Source organism: Falco cherrug, chromosome 14 (genome assembly GCF_023634085.1).
Source record: "Falco cherrug isolate bFalChe1 chromosome 14, bFalChe1.pri, whole genome shotgun sequence".
NCBI classification, from domain to species: domain Eukaryota; kingdom Metazoa; phylum Chordata; class Aves; order Falconiformes; family Falconidae; genus Falco; species Falco cherrug.
In genome coordinates this window covers 3,963,708-3,978,786 of record NC_073710.1, presented here as the reverse complement: position 1 = coordinate 3,978,786, position 15,079 = coordinate 3,963,708, and the positions used below count along the sequence as shown (strand labels likewise).

Genomic DNA, 15,079 nt, shown 5'->3' with positions numbered 1-15,079 from the left:
CATGCAGGAGAAGAGGTGGCCTTTCAGCTGCAATGAATAATCATGGGTCTAAGTCCAATTTTGTTTGCAGGCCCTCATGCAGCTCCCAGAGTCAAGACTAGGTGTGTCTTGGTCCAGCACTCCACAGCCGCTCCAGGCTAACTCAACGCTGAGAAGCCATCAGTGGAACTAGAAACGCCTCTTCGTGGCATTTCTTTCTCCTCTGCTGCTCTGCACCCGCTCAGGGTATTGCTGCTCCTTTCCTTCTAACTCTCCTTCTACTGTCCCTCTCTTTTCGCAAGAGACCACTGAAATCATAGTAAATGCATTAAAACATTCAGGCAAAGCCACCACCCCTCATCGCGCAAAACTCCGACGATGAGAGGGAGCAAGGGCCAGCCCCAGCTGCTGGGCACCAGCGTCTCCATTCCACGCCTTGCTGGCAGCGATGTCATCCCTTCCCTCTGCTTTGCCCCCCTTCACGCACCTTTGGCTACATCTGGGGGGGCTGGACTAAATGTTCTTAAGAGAACCCTTCCAACCTAAACAAACCCGTGATTGCTTACTGCCACACGCTTCTCAGTGTCCCCTCATAAGACACAGTGGCCACTGCCCCTACCAGCTTCCTCTCAGGCTCAGTCTATCCCATAATGGTAGGCTTTCCCCGGCAGGCACGGACCCTTCCTGGGTGCACACGCAGCACACCCACCGCGTAATACAAACGAATTCTGTTCTTCTGTTGCCACATGTAGTAACAAGATGGCTTTCTCCTGTACCTCTCCAACAAAGAAATCTTGCCAAAACTCTCTCCTGAGATAATTATTATCAAGCCATAGTACCAAGAAGCCAAGTGCCATTGGATCATGGATGCCAGAGGACCCTCATTATGAGAAGCAAGAAGTACCAACAGTAATCCAACAGCTTCTGTCTTGGTTATGCTGCTTTCTCTAATTTATAATAAACAAAGCATAAATCCTATCCAAATGAAGGCATCACCCAGTCCTACTAGCACAACGTAACAACCATTTCCAAGAAAAGCTATGTATTAATACCACTTAGCATAATAAATATTTAAAATGATACTGCAGTAAAGAATACAAATTCACCTATGTCTTTCCTGTTCTTAGTAGTGACTCTTAATAAACACAGCTTTATAGCTACTATATTTAAATGCAATTAGTTCCATACATTTCCAGCTTAATAAGAAATAATACATATTCATTTCTGCTCATTAACAGTCAGTATATAACTCTTAGCTAATGAACATTCAATTATGTTCCCTGAATACATTGTGGGATAAATTCTCTTTTTGTTGCTCATATCAGTTCACTTCAATTCAGTTGCTTCTAATTAAAATTCTTTTGCCTCATGTAGACAAAACTGGGTTTTTTGGAGTCCCTGGAGACTTCTTTAAGAGTTCTGTTTTATCTTTATGTATAGTCAGCTCCCTAATTAATGCTTTAAATAGGGTAAACTTTACTGAGGCTCCTGGGTTCAGTTCAAAGGGAAAAAAAACCAGTTAATTTTATATCTTGTTCTCACACAAATCACTGGAGTCTCTCTTCTTCTTGTAAATCTACTTTTTTCTTTTGTTTTCAAGTGAATTCAATAATCAGGGAAGGTGCCAGTTTGGGAGCACTGGGAGTTGGAGATCCCCCATCATCAGTCTAGAGCTTTCCTTACCCAGAGAAACAGAAGAAAAATTTTTGTCAAGTTGTCCAGTTCTGCAGCCAGCTCAGGTGAGGTAGGAGGATTCTCCAAGGGGACATACCCAATGGATTCCCTGAGATAATACTACCTTTATTTTCACTCAGCATCAGCAAGACCCAATGTTGCTTTCCCCTAATTTGGTAACAGAGCTAGCTCAGCAATCTATCTGCCTGTCTAGGACCAAAAATCTAACACAAGTCCTACGTACCCCACTGGGACCAACAACATGCAAGCTAAGCGTTTACTTAAGTGCCTCCCTTTGCGGAGTCACTACCAGGTATGACTTGCCAACTGAAGTGACTAGGTTCTTGCCTCTGATTTTACTTACCTTCTGTCCATCAAGCAGCACAAAGAGCAAGGAATTCAGCAGAATAAGCTTCAGGGAGCTCTTAGCATGAGGTTCCTCTCTTTGGTGCAGCATCCTAGGACATATTCTGAGACTATTTTACCTGTACCTATGGGCTGGATTCTCACACTTAACAGACTGGGGACACCAGCTTCCCTGGGATGAAAACAGCTAGAAGCAACTCTCCAATGGAAACTTAGCAAGCAAACACTGGGTGAGCCCTATGCGCACCAATAAAAAGGTTATAACAGTAGCACAGAAAGTCTAGCATTTAGGGAAGAAGGGAAAGGCAGAGAAAGGAATTTCTGTAAGCGGAAACATCTAGGAATACTCAGGAGAAAGCTTAGCTTTAGGGGTGTCTCAGTTCTAATTAACGTTAAATAAAAACTCCAAGATACATGTATCTGTGCACCTGTCTGGGTTTGTGTATACATGCGTGCGTGCATGTGTGCCTGCTTGGATGGATACACGTATGCCAGTCAGCGCATCCTCCAGTCCACAAGTACCTGAGCACTGGGAAATGAACAGCTCAGAACTGCTTTTCTTACTTGAAATCACACTAGAACAATAAATTCTACTGAGGGATACGTAGAGCTAGATTCCCAGGAGACTGAAATTGATTGATGTATCCCTAATGAATTACTCCATGTGTTATCCAGCCCGTTGAACATTCCCATGGATGGCATTTTTTACTTAAAGCTGAAAAGATATTCTAAAGACTGTTAAGTAATGCTTGTTTCTGTTACCATCTATAATCAGATCTTTTTTTTTTCCCCCTGAGGTCTGCCATTTAATTTGTCCTTTATCAGCACAAATCTTGAAACAGTACAGGGTGATTCTAATCCCTCTTCAGTACAGAAAGTATTTTGTCTACTACTGCAGCTGATACCACCTGCACAACAGGCCACGCTTATCCCTGTAGAATTCATCAAGGAGACAAGTATGTTCACACTGCTTAGTGCTAAGCCTGTATCACCTCGAAGCCTCACACAATGCCTTTCTGATTCTGAAATACAAATATTGAAAATATTTCTGATTTTTTAGTTCAAAATACCTGTGGCAGCCTGCCACGGTACCATTTACGTAGCGTGACACGGAGACTGTATGTTGGACGGCCAAAGCACAAAAACCTTTGAGGATATATGGCTTACCTGGATAATGCTGTCAGACTGTCCCAGGTGGAGAAAGACAAACTTGATGTGACTCCCGTTACATTTTTCAGCTGCACTGGTCCCTGGAGAGAGCATGCTGGCAGCTGCATCCAGATGGCCTCTTGCAAGGCATTAGTCAGCATTGGGCCAGGGGGCAAGCAGAGGCTGAACTGGCGTTGGGGGACCATGGTCTGGGAAGAAAGAAGTCAAATTGACAATGGAAACACATTGGCAATCTACTTCTGTTCTCATACCCGGTTTGCCCAAGTAGTTCACATTTAATATCGCAGAAAGAAACAGGAAAATCAGAATGGTACTTCGCATGAAGTTTTGTTGGTAGTCCTTGAGGAAAGGTGGCTGTTTCTCTTACGAACAGTTAGATGCTGCCCTTTCCGAGCAGCAGTGGTACGCGACTGTGGCCAGGAGATGGCGGCTTCTTGTCACATGCAAGCGGGGAGCAATTCAAACACAAAGCAGGTTTTCCATTTCTGTATTAAAAAATGCCTTTGTGAGCATGTTTTATAAAGGTAAGACAACAGTCTTAATTGGAGTAATTAAATAGGGAAATACTAAAAAAGGGCAACTTCTTGTAGCTTCTGATTCAGATCAGGAATTACTGACAGAAGATTTTTTTAAAAAATGTTTGAAGGATTTAATATTCTGTAGTATATGATTTTGTCTACACTACATTTTATAGAATTAATATACTTGAATTACTTTGAAATCACTATAGCTTTATTAAAATCTTTATGATAAGAAGATCTGTTGGAATATATTTTTACAAATGCCAGGAAGAGAAACTAAACTGTCTCAAAAGACAGCTATGATGAGGTGAAGATCTTAGTCCAATTTAAACTGTACACACAATTTATATTAAAAACTGTAAAGCTCCAAAGACTTTTAAAAAGCTTTGTTTATATGAGAGAAGAATCCCTGTTTTACACCATGGAAATGCTTACTGGGTTTCATGTAGCACTAATATGATTCACTTGGATGGTATACGGAAGCTACACCTGCTCCAGAGCCACTTTTCTTACAGTTTCTAGGCAGAATCAAGACAATGTAGGGTAAAGCTCTTCAGGGAAAGCATACATCCTCCTAGTGATCTACGGAACTGAAGCTGTAGCTTCAACCTAGCAAAATAATCAGTAGCAAGCTAATGGTACTGTTCCCTCAATGCCCAACTCTAGCACCATATGCACCTTCTGGTGAAAGAAAAGATATCGAGGTGATTCCAAGTATCAGTTTCACAAAAGCTTCACGGTGTTTTATGTTAGTGGACCATTGATAAAGATTCATTTTACCATAGATTCACAAACTAAAAAGGCATTGTTATTCAAAAGAGACACTGACACCAATTTAGCCAAAGAATTACATATGATTGCACCTTCTCATGTGTTTACAATTTTTTTTCACACTGTGTTTGTATTTTGGTGTCTGTGATGTTAAGCCTTTTTGATGTTGCTACAGCTAATCAGCCTTAGAAAAGTAAAATATTTTTAATCAATATAATTGTTTTTAACAAATATACAAGTCACCAGAAACATTCTTCTACATAACAAAAAACCACATCTACAAAGCCAGATGTTTTAGTATTTCCCAGTTCTAGAGGTAAGATCACTATCACTATAAGGACAAATGCAGTGTTTCTTAGAACTCTGTAGTGTGTATCACAGTGTGAGTCATGGGGTCAGGCTAATGACATAAAGCTAGACACTCTATAGGGATATACAAGTATTACATGTTAGACACCAACTAATCCTTCCCACCCACTCGGTAGCACTGGTCAGCCCTCCTAGGGAGTAGTATTTCCAGTCTGGGTACTTTCCAAAAAGGTGTGAACTTACAGGAGAAAGACCAGAGGAAGGCATTAAGAATGCTCAGATACCTAGAAACTGATGACCTGGGAAAGAAAACCTACTACAAAAAAATACTACATTGCTTAGTCTACTGAAAGCTTGTGAAAACCATAGCACTACACAGGTGTGCAAAAAGTAGCTGCGAAGAGGAAAGTGAACAGTTCTTGCATCCACAGAGAATGGATAGAAGTTGCAATGACAAAGACTACGCTCAGATTAAAAAAAAAATAATTTCAAGATATTATCAGAGAAGTGGTGGAACGGATCAGCCAGGGAAGTCATGGGGTTTTAAGAAGAGCTTGTACAATTATCTGTCGAGAATGATAGAGGTAGAACTGGTCCCTCTCCTCTGGAGCTCCCCCCAGCCTTACTTTGACAGTTGCGCTGAGCTGGTTTGTACGCAGCTCTCGGGTTTTTCAGAGCCCAGTGCTGGTTGCAAGGACTGGCAACCACAGGGAGACCCTGGAAACCAGCCAAGGGAAATCCTACACTCATCAAGCTTCCATTATAGACGGGCTTCAGTTAGCCCTAATATAACATTATGATTACTACTTAAGCACCTGCAGTTACAAAACACAAATAATAATTTGAGAATAATTAAATTTTATTAATGCTAATGATATCTTTGTGGCAGCAGTCACGTCAAACTGGGGACTGAACTATGAGACATTCATAATTATTTTTGTTAGAGCAACACGAACAGGCCAGCAACATAGAGATTGATGTTAAGAAGTACCAGTATTTGTGTGTGAAGGAAAGCTAGCAGAAAGGGAAAAGCACCAAAACAAAACAAAGTGTCTGTACTAATGGCATGTAAGAGGCTACCAGCCAGCAAGTGCTCTCTGTGCAGACCCTGGCTCACCCCTACTGCTGTAGCAGATTGCCACGAGAACCGACAAGCACGTTTCCTACACATGGTCAGGCAGAAACCTTGCAGCAGTGGCGGCATTTGTGTCAGAAGGCACCTGCCTGGCGGAGGCACAGGAGCACGGGGTGCTTTACAGCACACCTCAGCCTGAGCGGCCCGAGCGGCCCGTGGGCTACCTGCCCGAGCTGCGGCTGGCCCTGCGGGGCACCTCCTGCCGCATCCTGTGGGAAGAGATCCCACGCCAGCCCCGCGTACAGAACGCTGCAGTGGATCTCTACACCTCACCAACTCAAGACCGGTATCTCCGTATCAGCCTTCTGCAGGGGTGGAAACACATCCTTCTCCTAAAATCGACTTCAGCTGTGGTGTTTGCCGCTTTTCTCTCTCAGGTAACAGACCACGTTGGTCCTAAGAACTCGGTGCCTGCCAACAAGGCGGCTGCGGTACCCCATGGTCAGCACCACCTCAGCACCCCAGCACCATCCCGGTAGCCCACGGCCAGCACCACCCCGGGACCCCAGCACCACCCCGGTACCCCAGGCCCAGCACCACCCCGGGACCCCAGCACCACCCCGGTACCCCAGGGCCAGCACCATCTCAGTACCCCAGCACCACCCCAGTAGCCCAGGGCCAGCACCCCCCGGTAGCCCAGCACCCCCCGGTAGCCCAGCACCCCCCCGGTAGCCCAGCACCCCCCCGGCGGCCGGCGCTGCGGTGCCCGTGGGAGCCGTACGCGGCTGCGGTCAGCGCAGCAGCCGCGGGGGCAGAGCGGGCGGCCGGGGCCCCGGGGCTGCCTGACACGGCAGCGGGCCGACCGCGGCACTCCCCCGGGCTGCGCCCGCCCCAGCGCCGTCTCCCCGGGCGACCCGCGGCGGCGGGGCCGGGCCGGCGGGCCCGCAGCCCCCAGGGGCCTGCCCCGAGGCGGGGCTCCCCGCGGTGGGCAGGGCCGGCCGGGCCGCGCCGGGCCGGGCCGAGGTGCCGCGGGCTCCGCCGGCAGCTCATGCGCAATCGCCCGGGGCGGCGGCGCGCAGCGGAGCATGGCGCCGCGGGTGCTGCCGCTGCCCAGGCAGCACTCCTTCTGCCCGCCCACCGTCCGCAACCCCTTCGTCCACCCGGGGCGCCTGAGCGCCGGGGACAAGCTGCGGGTAAGGCTGGCGGCGCGGCCGTGCGAGGGCCCGGGGCCGGCCCAGCGGGGCTGCCCGGTGCTGCGATGCGCAGCGGTGCGGCGGGGCCGAGGCGGCGCGGGGGGGCACCCTCAGCGCTGCTGCGCCGGGAGCCGCCTGCTTCCCGCTGGTCTGACCGGCGTCGCTTGCGCCGCTCCGAACCAGGGGTCTGGCACCGCTGCGGGGGGCGGGGGTGTCAGCGGGGGCCCTCTTCCCGTGGGAGACGGCGGCCGTGTGACCAAACGCCGTTCGAAATTGCCGCCCGCCGCGGGCTGCCAGGCCGGCCCCGCCGCAGCACCGCGCTTACAGCCGGCGCGCAGGGGCAGCGGCAACGCAGACCCCAGTCAAACGTGTGCAGCGCCTGGCTTTTCCAGGGAAAAGGCACCTAGGAAGAATCCTTCCTCCCCAAGTGCGCGTAGCCCGCTTCCTGATCTAGTCTAGAGATAAGAGAGAGGAAAATTAATAGGTTATGTAAACAGTGAACGCAAAGGTGCAGGTGGTGTTCAGCGTGAAAAAGTCACAGTTTTTGAAATTAAGTTCTTCAACCCATCGCTCCTCAGAGTGCACAAACCGCATGCTTGCTAGGCTTCTTACTGACTTCAAACTTAAACTTCTAATGCAAGATTTGCAGCAAGCTTTTGAAAAGGTTTGCACGATAAAAGGAACAGGAGTCCTGTTCCACTCTACTTTGCATCCTGCTTGAATCAAGTCCGTGTATCCATCATGTCAGATGCCTCGGCTCTAGAGTGAAAATGACGATAACTTCTCTCTGATATGCTAAGCTAAAAAAGAAAAAAACTTTACAGTAGTCCTGTTTCAGATGCTTAACTCACTTTAGGCTGATTTTAAGCCTGGGGTGGGCATGGGGGGTTAATCTCTTGGTTCCCTGTTCAGTGTGGACAACAGAAAAGGTATCCCCAGTTTCACCAGGTTATGGACTGGTGCCACTGGGTTGAACTGAATTAGGCTTCTGAGCTGAATGCTGCTCCAGTACAGCTGTACAAGCACATACAGGACTTACAGGGTACTTTTAAGAGAGCAAACAGTATTTCTGGTCTCTTAAGTTTTAAAACCATTCTCTTTAAAAATTGAGCTGATGAACCAAATATGAAGTGACATCTCAGTAAGGACAGTGAGGATGTCAGTGTGTAGGTGAACCTGCAGCATTTTCTGCCGATTGTTAAAAATATCTGAGGCTGATGTGCAACTAAATATTTTATGTTTCATATAGCCCTTCCTCAAGTTATAAACAGTGTTTGCCCTGAAGGTCGCTGGGTGGAGGAAATGTGAGAAACCTGGAAAACAATTTCAAATCCTTTTATCCCCTGTGTTTTACTAGCAGCCTGAAACGCATTTCAAATACATCTGAATCAGTAGCTGTAGGCATGAACCCCCCAGGTAAAGAAACCAGTTTCTTAATGAAGTTCCAGAAATGGACAGCTTTCTGTACTGGCTGTTCTTTCTAGAGGATGTACAGACAATTTTCAAAAGCTTGCAGTTTTAAGCTACAGTTACTATTGTAGCTATAATAAATATATCCTACTTTTTTTTTTTCCTTCAGGAGGAAGGGATGAAAAACATGGTATGTCTTAAAGCAAGATACACTCCACACGTAACTCCACAATGCACCTGGCTGGCTCAGGGCCCGATCCTAGTGAGCTATGAAGCAAAACTGCAGTAGTCACACAATTCTGAAGCAGAAAGACACAACCTTTTTGTATTGCTTGTTGGTCCTTTCTGTTCTTTTTATGTCTGTATGTCATAGAGACTAGGATACTTCCTACTGTCTGCTTTGTCTTGTAAATGTCTGCTCCTCTCTTGCCCAGCACTGCGTATCGGACCAGCTGGGAATAAAAGCCTTACCAGAGAGTGTTACTATGAACCTCAAAAAAGAGAAGTGTCCCTTTCCATTTAAATCAAGCGTAGTGTATCTCTATTCCTGCACGTTAAGGGATCGTTTTGTTATATTCCCCCTATTCTATACTATTCCTTTAACATACTCTAATTAAAACACAAAATTTCAAAACTCTCTCTAAGAGCCCAAAGCTCTTGGAGAAGCTTGGGAAAGCTGGGTTTTCCTATGGTGGTGAGCTCCTTGAATGTAAAGGTTGCTGTCCCTTGATGAATGGGGCTTGAAAGTGAGACAGGCTATCTGTTTGCATTTCCGTTCAGCTTCAGATACAAAAACAGAGCGTAGCCAGAATGAACAGTGGAGTGAGAAGATTCTACAGTTTTTTACCAGTCCTTGTATTGCTAACAGTTTACCAGCCAAGGAGATTTTTGTCCTTCTTTAGAATGTGCAAAACAAGGATCAGTTGTTCTGTGCTAACCATCTGCATGTGCCAAACAAGATTTTAAAACAGTTGTTCAAATACTTCTGGTTTCCATCCTCTGACTGAAGCTGGCTGAAATTCATTGTTGGGAGTTTTTTTAATTTTAATTCTGTTCATCCTGATGGCTCAGATGCACTCCTAACTTCTGACCTGCAACTGTAAAGCACAAATACTAGTTAAGTCATTGCTAGATTGCACTTAATTCAGAAGAGATGCTCAGTGGATTTATGTAATGGTGAACTACGTAATAGCACAACCAGCACTCTAAAAGAGTAATTTTAAACCTTGTACTTGGAAGCAAGTAGCTAGACTGCCTGGCAGAGGTGTGATGTACTCTGGGTGCTCACGGAAGACCCTGCCTTGCTAGGCATGATTGCGTTTTCGGATGTCAGAGGAGTTCAGTAGGAGTTGGGCTTCATCCTGATTCCCAGCCTGCTCTTCTGCTGCTTCCTAGGTAACTCGTCAGTAGCCGAAGTTGAACAAAATTTCAAACTGAATTATGTGGCTTTCTGGTAGACCTGCTTTTCCCCATCCCCGGTTTCTGACGCGTCAGTCAGCTGTGGGAGTGTGACCTGGACTGCAAGGACTACTGCAGGTGTCTGCAACTCTGCAGTGACCTGCTATGCAGTTGTTGCAGATACGTGAAGTAGAAAGTATGCAGGGGGTTCCAAATACGGGAAAAGGTTCTTTGGATGACTCAGAATAATTCTATCTTCAGGATTACTGTATACAGAAGCTAGAGCGGCTCTGATCCTACTTAGCAGTTACTAAACTTTAAACCTGTATTTTCTTCTGTATGTTTTTCTCCTATACTTTTCTGGCATGCCTTGACCTTTCTCTTTAGTGTCCTTTTCTTACCCTACTCTGCAGCTGATGGAGCAGAAATCAACTCTGCCTCATTACACAATGACCTAGAAAGCCAACAGCTTGCATCAGCAAATCAGTACCACCTGCGCATCTGCCTAAAATAGATTAATGAATTTATTAAAGTTTTGAGGAAGAGATTGTTTTCCTTTTACTATTGCATCCTTTATTTTCCATTGTAGGTCAGTGCATATATAGAGGTTTTTTCATAAAGAAAAGTTATTTTAAGTCAAAACACAGATTTATGCTTATGTTGCCCATTCTGGATAACTGAATGCAGCTGAAATGTTGAACTGGGACTATAGATCATAGCACAAGAGGATGCATATGGAGAAAAAAGAGAGACAGATGATTTTGGGAGACAACCAAGGAGGCATCTTTGGTTTAACTTTTGCCATGACTGGCACCAAAGAAAGTGGCAGCGATAGATCTCCAAGTCCAAATCTCTCATACCCAGCTACTAAATGCTTTTCTGTGATCCAGAGCAGTGCTTTTCCTGCTGTCCATGAAGTTAAGGTTAAAATTCCATAGCTAGGTACATACAAATTTTATATAAAAGAAGGAAATAATCATACCTGAATGTTCAGCTCTCTCCTGGAAACATACGGCAGCGCTTACAGAACATAAGCGTCAACACCATGCGACTGCGCCTCGTGCTTATACTAATTTACACCGTGTGTTCACTGTCATGTTTGGTCTGTTGTCACTGTGCCTTTTGTAACACAGAACAGAGTCCTGAAGGCTCGCAATTCCTGTTAATCCTTGTCAGTATCACAGGGTTTAGAGCCAGAGGCCAGAGCCTCTCCTCGCTATTGACAAGAGAACAGTAAAAGGACGTTATGTGAAGATGGAAGGAATTTGGTGGCATGAGAAAAGATTGTGTTGATGAAAGGAAAATTATAACCAACTTACTATATTGAAGAATTGAATAAATGATACTCAAAGATGCTTATATTCCAAATGTACTACACACACCTGTTCCTTCTTAAAGGAAAGAGGTAAATTAAAATCCACTGTGGTGTTTAATAATCATAATTCAAGTATGCAAGTTGCAGCCTATTCTGTAAAATTATTTTTTAAAGTATTTATTTATTTATTATTTTTAATTTATTTTTTAAATTATTTTTTAATTTTTTAAATTTTTTAAATTTTTTTATTTAATAAAAAAATATTTTAAAAAATTATTTATTAAAAGCCTTGCTGAATAAAAAGGCTAATTTTGAGAGAGGAACACTGTTGTTGTAGATTTTCTTAAAAGATAGTAAAGCATAAGAAACATACGCTCACAAGCATAAGTTAAACTAGCATAACTCTATTTCAGTAACTTCTACCATCCTTCTGAACCGGTGGAGCTGTCAGTCGTGTGGCCAGCGATGCACTCTTCTGTAGGTTTTGACGGATTTTTAGAAACATAGCCCAAGTAAAATTAAAAGAAAATAACTTCTCATAATTCTGCTTGGGTGTATATAGTTCTGTGTGCACAGAGCTGATCCTCATCAGTGAGTGGTAGCTGAGCTGGATTAGGTGCCAAAAGGAATTGAACCGTTTACTAGTTTACCAGGAATGCTGTGCTCTGACTTCCGCATTCTGACACAGCTCACCTTCCTCCCATAACCCGTGCTTGCTCAGTCTGCGCAGCGCTGTATTGCACCACAAAGGCCAACCTTCAGGATACAGTTTCTAACCTAATTTACTAGGGTGGTTTCTTCCTTCCCTGCCCTGCCCCACAGCTGCCTGTTAACAATCTGGTGCGGGTACACCTCTTCGCTGGAGCCGTGCACCAAAAAAATGCAAACTGAAAATTGCTTAGGCGTGGCTGGGGATGATTTTTGAGGATTATTTACAACCAGGGTGCGTTACGTGTTTCTCCTTCCCTCCTCTCCCCTTACAAACACACATGAATAACTAACTGAAGAAGTGGTGAATGGGCTTGGATCTGTTTTATGCTGGTTTTGTTATCTAGCCTGGTCGTCTATGACCATAGCAGAACTCTCTCAATAGCTTATTTTGTTTACTAGTTAAAGCAAGTTACTAACAATTTTCTGATTGCGGGAAGGAAAGGGAACTAAGCTTTCTCAGTTTATTCTGAAAAATTCAAGGAGGTCCTAGCACACAGAGCTTAATATCCAAGATGCTTCAAACAGGAGGCAACAAGTTAATCTCCATAATCATAAGGGTTCTGCTGTACGTTTACAGCGGGCGGTGAGCAAACCACTTCCAAAGGCAATGAGCCAAGCAGCTTCAACAGCACTGTAAGGTCTGAACCTTTGCTTTAAACCACAGGTCCATTTTGCTTAAGTCCCAGCGAGGGGAAAGGAAGTTGTGTTGCCAGTGCACTACTCCAAGCAGTAGTAGTGAGGATCACTTGCAGCAATAGTGTGACTCAACACAAGATTTGTCATTGTGAAAGGGCAAGAGTGTATTTTAGTCATCTTAACAATTCCACTTGGCTTCTAGACAGACAGCTAGTGACAGAAGGCTCCGTAGTGGAGACGGGTATCAGCTGGGCAGACTCATCTGAGCTGGCTGTGTGCTGCAAGTAAGTATAAATTAAAGGCAGCTACTCCGTTTAACACCTCTGTCTAACAACATCGAAGCCACAAACTCCAATACTCAGATGTGCCAGTTCTACTTGAAATGGGAACCCAAAAGTGAAAACAAAATGCTGTGAATGACTGACTTCCCATGCGAACACTGGAATCATTAATGCTTTTCTTGCTAAATCACATAGCAGTAATGTTAGTATTTGAAAGTCCATATAATGGAACTACATGGATATCAGTGTCATTCCTGCCAATACCATTTCTTAAGATTTTCCCTCTCTGTGTTTCCAGATTGTTCTTCAGGGGATTATTTTGCTACCCCTCCGTGCCATATGCATTGCGTTTATTGTACTGCTAGCATGGTTGTTTGCATCAATTGCAACTTTCCGTCACCCTGGAAAAGGATCTGTGCCGCTAAAAGGATGGAGAAGGTAAAAAGTGACCAATACTTGTGGATATTTTTTTTTAATAACACAAAGCAAGGGTCTAAAGCTGCCCCTGCCCCTTCCCTTTCCTTCTTTTGATTAACAAGGAATCCTCAGTCAAATCTTAGTTTTACCCATTTAGGTGAAGCAACTTTTTGATGAGTGTATTTTACAACAGTAGTGGAGCTTTTCAAGTAAGTATGTTTTCAATTGTGTTGAGGCTAAAACAAATCTGTATTAAAATCTTTACAGACTATTTGTAAGTCAGGAATTACTTCAGTAATAACACTGATAGCGATATTTGAGAAAAGAAACTAATTGAGAAAAGTATTTGGTAATGTTATATAGGCTGAGTTTCTGTGTAGCCTGTCATTCCTGGTATGCTGTAATTCATAACAAAATTAGCTTTGACAGCTCCTCTTTTAGCTATGTTGCCCTTGAAGGAGTACTTTACAGCTGCCTCTGTGGGTTCTGGGTTTCAGTTGCTCAGCTTCTGACCTCAGAGTAATGAAGTTCCCTTCTAGCTGCGATGCACTGCAGCTGCATGTGGGAGGAGGAGACGCGGGAAGTGAGTTCTAACGAGGCTGAGAGATTACGGAGAGTCCCATGAAGGGCACATGTTCCAGTAAGGGAACACTGTCATTTAATCTTGTTTAAAACTGATAGTAAAAGAACAATATCAGTTACGGAAGTTCTTACAAAAAGGACACCGAATCTGCTAATTACTTGCCCTCCCCTTGCAATAGTGTTATGCTGCAATGCTATAAAATACGGCAGGAGAAATGGCATACCTGGGAGGAGAGTTTAGCGAGGCGCTGTACTTTGCCTTATCGCTAAAATTATAATCTGGTTTCAACATGAAAAGGTGGTGTACCCCCCCTTCCCTACTTCTGCTTCTGCCCCTTTAGTGAGTAGTATTGCTACCCTGTGCCTGGCCCCAGCGCTGGTGAGATCTGGGAAATATTTTATGGGCTTTTCTTCTCAAGTACAAAAGAAATACTAACTGTAAAATGGGTGATACTTTTGTGTTTCTGTTTACAAGGGGGATGATCCAGACAGCTCTCTCATGCCTGACTCGTACCTTGTTCTTCGTAATGGGTTTCCAAGTTAAAGTAAAAGGGAAAGTAGCAAATCTGCTGGAAGCCCCAATCTTTGTTGCAGCTCCTCATTCAAGCTTTTTTGATGCCATTATTACTGCGCTAACTGGAATGCCATCGGTAGTGTCTAGAGCAGAGAACCTGTCAACTCCAGTATTTGGCAGTAAGTATTTATGAAAAAATAAAATATTAGAAGCCAGCAATTTGACATGAGAACAAAAACCTTATCTCTGAAAGTGATGTGGGGGCAGACTTTTTTAAATCCTTAGGTTCCAAAGATATTGACAGATCGTTTCCAGTGAAATCCCTGTAACAAGTTATCTTTCTGAACTGGTCAAAATGTCTAAAAGTATGCTATTTCTTTTCAGATATGAAATATAATATCACTTTAAATTTACTTTATACTGAAAGCATGTTTTGTAACTGCTCAGGCTAGAAGCTTTCTTGTAAAATTCTCCCAGTAGGTAGCTTGATAAATCTGTTCAACTGCTGTCTTCCAGCAGTGTGGACCACAAATGTAGAACACAGGTTAGTGAAGGTTATTTCAGAACATACCCAAACTACAGTAGTCTGGAAAAAAACATATTTATAAGCTTAAACTTGCAGGCACTCTTAGGGATTATTTTTTTTTAATGGGAGTCAAACCAGGAAAGAATGAAAGAGAAGTTACTCAAAAAGGAAATGCAGAAAATGGAAAAGATCAGATGACTCATGCATTTATTTTCTTCTCCTTTTGGCACA

The 15,079-nt window shown here is 44.2% G+C and overlaps 1 protein-coding gene and 1 long non-coding RNA gene across 6 annotated transcripts in view; one reads left to right on the top strand and one right to left on the bottom strand.

Moving 5' to 3' along the window:
* Positions 1-15,079, bottom strand: part of LOC129737328 (uncharacterized) — a 770,208-nt gene that overhangs the window by 590,341 nt on the left and 164,788 nt on the right. For all 3 annotated transcript variants that reach the window (XR_008735059.1, XR_008735060.1, XR_008735061.1), the window contains exon 3: positions 3,187-3,377. This is a non-coding gene — a long non-coding RNA (uncharacterized LOC129737328). The remainder of the gene's footprint in view (positions 1-3,186; positions 3,378-15,079) is intronic.
* The window catches only part of LPCAT2 (lysophosphatidylcholine acyltransferase 2), a 32,777-nt gene continuing 24,566 nt past the window's right edge, over positions 6,869-15,079 (top strand). Inside the window, exons 1-4 of one of the 3 annotated variants that reach the window (XM_055726302.1) lie at positions 6,869-7,058; positions 8,638-8,658; positions 13,108-13,247; positions 14,284-14,501. In XM_055726302.1, coding sequence (XP_055582277.1) covers positions 6,951-7,058; positions 8,638-8,658; positions 13,108-13,247; positions 14,284-14,501 — 487 coding nt within the window. In that variant the 5' untranslated portion in view covers positions 6,869-6,950. Of the gene's footprint in view, positions 7,059-8,637; positions 8,659-12,730; positions 12,813-13,107; positions 13,248-14,283; positions 14,502-15,079 lie in introns of all 3 variants that reach the window. The other 2 variants (XM_055726304.1, XM_055726303.1) reach the window with 2 other exon arrangements.